Consider the following 6,000-nt stretch of genomic DNA (forward strand, 5'->3'; position numbering starts at 1 on the left):
TCACCTACATCTCCGTGTTGTAGCTGTAGGCCGGAGCACTGCCTGGACCTTCCGCTTGGCCATAAGAACTCCGTTAACCCTGCAGCTCTCCGCTGTCACTTCCTCTCAATTCTTGAAGTGAAGTGTTCTGGGGCTCTGAAGTGGTTTACACAGACGGCTCAATGTCTGAGGTAATGTTGGCTTCGCCTTTGTCCACAGAGGCATATTGAACAGCATTCCTTGCCCAATGGCTGCCCTTCAGTATATCTGTTCATGCCCTGAGGAATTGTTGCTTCTGTGTACTGACTCCTTGAGCAGCCTACAAGCTATCGACTATTGCTACCCTCGCCATCCCTTGGTAGTGGCAATGCAGGAGTCTGTCTATGCCCTGGACCAGTCCCGTCGTTCAGTGGTGTTTGTGTGGATCCCAGGACATGTTGGCATCCCAGGCAACAAACTTGCCAACAGGCTGGCCAAACAGGCTATGCAGAAACGCCTTCTGGAGATGGGCATCTCTGAACCTGACCTGCGTTCTGACTTACGCCGCATGGTTTTTTGGCTTTGGGAGTTGGAATGGCATAACAGTGCACACAACGAACTGTGTGTCATTAAGGAGACTATGAATGTGTGGAAGTCTTCCAAGCAGGCCTCTTGCAGGGAATCAGTTGTCCTCTGCCGGCTCCGCATTGGGCATACTTGGGTGACCCACGATTACCTCTTGCACCATGAAGACCTGCCTCAGTGTCAGTGCGGCACCCTGTTGACAGTGGCCCATATTATGGTCCACTGACTGCCCAGCGACAAAATCTTGGGTTACCGGACTTGCTGCTACTCATTTTATCTGACAATGCCTCATTGGCTGATTTAGTGTTACGTTTTATTCTTGGAGATGAGTTTTATCATTTGATCTAAGTTTTAGCGCATGCCCTTTGTTGCTCTGTGTCCTCCACACTAGTGCTTTTAGGGTGGAGTTTTTAGTGTGTTGCAGAGTGGCCGGCTTTCCCTTTTTATTCTCGTGGTCAGCCAGCCACTGTAATCTGCTTTCTTGTTTTACTCTCTTCTGTTTCTAGCATACCTCTGTTGTTTTCTTGTCCTCTTTTGTTCCTTTTAGTGTTCATTGCCTTTCCTTCATTCTTGTGATTTTTCCCTTCTTTCCGTTTTGTGTTATATGTCACGTCTGTTTTATTCTCACACTTGTAGCATTGTTTTATTAGGATCAAGGAGCCGATGACCTCGTTGTTTTGTCCTTTCCCCCCTCTTTTAAACCAACCATCTTGCCCTCCACACTCCTCAACAGCACATCACTGACCACCACGCTTACTGTACTATCCCTCCCCCTCCCCTGCCCAACCTGCTCCTTAGCCTCTTACCTCCTGTTCGCAGTGTGGCCTCAGTTGCCTGAGACTGCAGTCCTGTGTGTGTGAGTTGCGTTTGCGTGAGTGTGTATGTGTGTGTGTTTGCCGTGTAATTCTGAAGGAAGCCTTACTGACTGAAAGCTATTATTTATGACAATCTTTTTGTTGTGCCTATCTGTGACTAGGCATTTCCGCTGTATGGTGATTTTTGTATTTGATATTCAGTACAGCCTCACTTATTGTGTCGTTGATGTTGATTATTTTATAAACTTTTTGCATCCCCAGTAGATAGTTTTTGAAGACATAGTTTCCCCTTACATTTGTTACTCTCAAGCACTTTTTTGCTCTATTTTGTAGGAGGAGAAACTGAGAGAATATCGCAAGGAGAAACGCAAAGAAAAACGACGAAAATTAGATGAAGACACAGACACAACACCAAGTTCAGAATTAGCAGCTATAATGGGATTCTCAGGATTTGGGTCTAGCAAGAAGTGAATCCGAAATGTAATAAATATCAGCAACAAACCAAATGGTCTTGTTATTGAACTGTGTTCTTCATTACTCGACACACAATAGGAAGTGTTGCCAGTAAAATCATGAGACTAATTTTATCACAAGAACTGTTAGATATAACTTAGTAATTGAACAGAATTTGCCACTGCAAACATAAGCAATTGGTTCTGTGGATAATGGGCAGTTTGTGAATGTGTATTCCAATTTTTGTAATTTTTTCCTAGTGAATCTGTGTAAGTAAATTGCATCTTTCACTGTCACAGGACTCATAATAAAGCACAATAAAAAGAATGGAAAAAAGGCTTGTTTGCTATGAAGTACACAGAGAAAAGAGCATTGTATATTTGAAGCTGTGTATGTAACAGATATATGAATTCCTTCTTTCATTCTCTTTTACCCACATTGGTAATTTTTCTCTTGTTTGTTATTTTTATCTTTTTGTAACATAAAGAATAATATACATGAACAGTAGCTGCATTGAAAACTTCAGTGATTTTGTTTCATGTGCATTATTCGTACAGTTGTAAATGCAGAATGGCATTCGAAGAAAGAGGAAAGTACCTCGACAATTTTATTAAGTTGTGTGTGTTCCTGAAAAAAATTCTCATGAATTCTGTGTTGACAAAATTCTCCAGAATTTGTATTAAAAATATTAATTTCCTCTTGTTAATTGTAAAAAAATAAATTAGTTTTTTTTTTCAAGTTTTTTCCCAGCTTTCATTAAACCTGATTCCTTATAACTTAAGCATAGATTCTTTGAACCAGCCACCGCTCGGAACTTTCACACTGGGGAAGGCTGTGACATTTATCAATCGGAACTAACCCAGATCTCAAGGTAAGTTACATATCAGTCTGTCACCACAACCAAGATTTCAAGTGGGAGGAGGGGGGGGGGGGGGGGAGGCAGAATATCACACTGTTACTGAAAGTTTTCATTCTGTATCTTCTTTCTGGTTCATAATCATGTACTAAACAACACCAAGGTAAGATCCACAGGTTGCATAATTATCTACAGATGTCACGTTTTCTGAGACTTTGTCACAACCAGACATACTAAAAGAGATGCATTTTGAATGTGGTGTATGCTAGCTTTACTATATGCTTAATATTTTCCATGTTTCCGATTCAAAAGTTTGGAAATTTTTATGTTCAATGTGTGGCATTTATGAGTTCATGTGACGAAGTGATGTTGCTGTGACATCAGAGGTCATTGGCTGACACAAGAAAACTGAGTAGTGATCAAGTTAATTTAAATGTTTGTGAAGCTAACATAACTGTACTTTTTGGTTTTCATATTTATATGTGTATATTATGAAATTATGTAGTTTAAGTAATACAACGAATTAAAAATATCTTCAAAATGTGTCATTTTTTATGTGAAAAGGGTAGTTTACTATTCATCTGAAAGATGACACATTGAGTTGCAAACAGGCACAACAAAAAGAGTGTTAAACATTGAGCTTTCAGCCAAAGCCTTCAGGAGGAAGGAAACACCTACACATTCAAACAAGCAAGCACACCTCACACACACACGACCAATATCTCCAGCCAGAATGCAAATGCATCGAATGAAAGCAGTAGTCCAGAATGGGGCAGGGAAGGGGGAGGGATAGCAGCATACGGGAGGAGAGACAGAAGTGAGTGCTGTCTGACGGAGTACACAGGGACTGATGGTAGCAGGACAAGGCTTCCAGGCGCTGTGTTGTGGCATTGTGGAAGAGGGAGTAGGGGAGTAATGAGGAGCGGAAAAGAGAGGAGCAGAGAAGAGGAAAAGATTGGTAAGTGAATTCGCAGAGAGTGGCGAAAAGTGAGGGTAAGGGAACGTGAACTGGGATGAGGTGGAAGGACAAAGGGGGTGAAAGCTGTTGGGTGGAGAGTGTCAGGACAGTACATTATTGTAGGTTGAGGCCAGGATGATTTTGTGAGTGGAGAATGTATTGTAAGGACAACTTCAATAAATCCAGTGATCCTGGACACCCCATTGCAAGTGGTTATTGTGCTCCTACTAAAAGAATTTTGACTTATTGGCCAACACATCCAACCAATTGCCCAAAATCTAGCCTCTCACATCAGATATACCTTACTAAGCTTATCCTAACACAAAACTACTACTCCTTAGAAGGAAAGGAATGCAAACAAATCCACACCACAGCCATGGTCAGCCACAAGGCACACTTCTATGCCAACCTGTTTATGGCCTGTATAGAGGAAACCTTCCTGGGCTCCCAAAACCCCAACCCCTGGTCTGGTTCATTCATGGTCTGGACTTAGGACCAAGACATGCTATCCACATTCCTTCACAACCTCGGTACCTCTCCCATCTGCTTCAGCTGGCCCTTCTCAACCCAGTATGCTACCTTCTTGAATGTTGACTTCCTCCTCCTCTGCCTCCTGCTCCTGCTCCTCCTCCTGTCTGGTGGCTCCATCCACACCCTGTCCACATTAAACCACCAACACTACCTGCCATTTTGACCACTGCCCTTTCCACACCAAAAAAGTCTCTCTCACACAGGCTGGCCACCCAGGGACAGAATATATGGGGTGACTCTATCCAATATCTCGAAGGTGTCACAAAGTTATTCACAGAAAAACACTATCCTCCAAATCTAGTCTGCAAACAGATTTTCTGTGCCATATCACCATACAGCAAATCCTCCCACCACTCCCAAAACCTGCTACAAAGGATCACCCCCTTCATCACCCAGTACCACCCCAAATTGGAACAACTGAATCACATCCTTCATCAGGGCTTTCATTATCTATCATCATGCCCTGTAAGGAGGGACATCCTACCCAAGATCCTTCCTCCCCAATCTAAAGTGGTGTTCCATCAATGACCCAAACTCCACAACAGCGTAGTTCATCTCTATGCCACTCCCAATCACAATGCTTTGCCACAGGGATCATACCCCTGTGGAAGACCCAGATGCAAGACTTGCCCAGTCCACCCACTCAGCACTTCCGATTCCAGTCCTGTAACAGGCTTATCCTACCATATCAGAGGCTGGGCCACCTGTGAAAGCAGCTACGTTATATACTGGCTCAGCTGTAATCATTGCACAGCTTTTTATATTTGTATGACTATCAACCAGCTGTCCACCAGGATGAATCGCCACCGCCATGAACAGAGTGGCCCGCCCTGTGGCACAACACGCAGCTGAACATGTGCTTGATTTTAATGGCTGCTTCACAACCCAGACCATCTGAATCTTCCCCTCCACCACCCGTTTTTCTGAACTGTGTACTTGGGAGTTATCGTTACCACACATCCTCTGCTCCAAAAATCATCCTGGCCTCAACCTATGGTAATCTGTCCCCACATCCTTCATTAAACAGTTTCCACTTCCTCTGTCCTGTCACCTCCTCTCATTTCAAGTCTCCTTACCCTCATTGTGCACCACTTTCTGCCAGTGCACCCATCGAGCTCTTCCCCTTCTCTGCTCCTCTCATTTTCTGCTCCCTGCTCCCCCTCCCAACCCCACAGCCTCCTGACACTGCACCTGGCAGCCTTATCCTGCCACCATCAGTCCCTGCACGCTCCGACAGGCAGCACTCGCTTCTCTCGCTCCTCCCATACCCTGCTATCCGTCCCCCTTCCCTGGCCCCATTTTGGATTGCTGCTTCCATTTGATGCAATTGCATTCTGGCTGGTGATGGCAGTCATGTGTGTTGTGAGATGTGCTTGCTTATGTGAATGTGTGCATGTTTTCTTTCTGAAGAAAGTTTTGGCCTAAAGATGAATGTGTCTGTCAGCAGCTCGAAGTGTCAATCTGTCCTTTTCATAATAGTTTCGATATTCCAACCTGGACCTTCTGTGGTTTTATTTTTAATATGGTTTGTTCTGCTAAAATGTAGGAAAATGTGATAGTGGATAAACGTGTTACCATACTTTTTATGCACTTTGCTTAGTAGGCTAAATAGGTATTATTTATAGGTGTTACAACAAGCGAATTTCTTGATATCGCCTTCTAATGCACATTTTGTTACCTTAATTCAGTTATTTATAGATGAAATCAATTCATCTCCCCTTTCTTGCTACAAAATGGTCTATGAACATTTCACTGAAATTCAGACAATTCAGTAGTTCTTTTTCAAGAAAACACATTGCAAATGCACAAAGTCTCTCCTCATTCGTAACATTTCACATGAATGT

At 43.3% G+C, this 6,000-nt stretch overlaps 1 protein-coding gene across 1 annotated transcript in view; it reads left to right on the forward strand.

Moving 5' to 3' along the window:
- LOC126413319 (zinc finger matrin-type protein 2) overlaps positions 1-2,552 on the forward strand; it is a 42,395-nt gene extending 39,843 nt beyond the window's left edge. The window contains exon 5 of the mRNA XM_050083219.1: positions 1,692-2,552. Coding sequence (XP_049939176.1) covers positions 1,692-1,829 — 138 coding nt within the window. The 3' untranslated portion in view covers positions 1,830-2,552. The remainder of the gene's footprint in view (positions 1-1,691) is intronic.
- Positions 2,553-6,000: the final 3,448 nt, after the last annotated feature.

Source organism: Schistocerca serialis, chromosome 7 (assembly GCF_023864345.2).
Source record: "Schistocerca serialis cubense isolate TAMUIC-IGC-003099 chromosome 7, iqSchSeri2.2, whole genome shotgun sequence".
In the NCBI taxonomy this organism is placed as follows: domain Eukaryota; kingdom Metazoa; phylum Arthropoda; class Insecta; order Orthoptera; family Acrididae; genus Schistocerca; species Schistocerca serialis.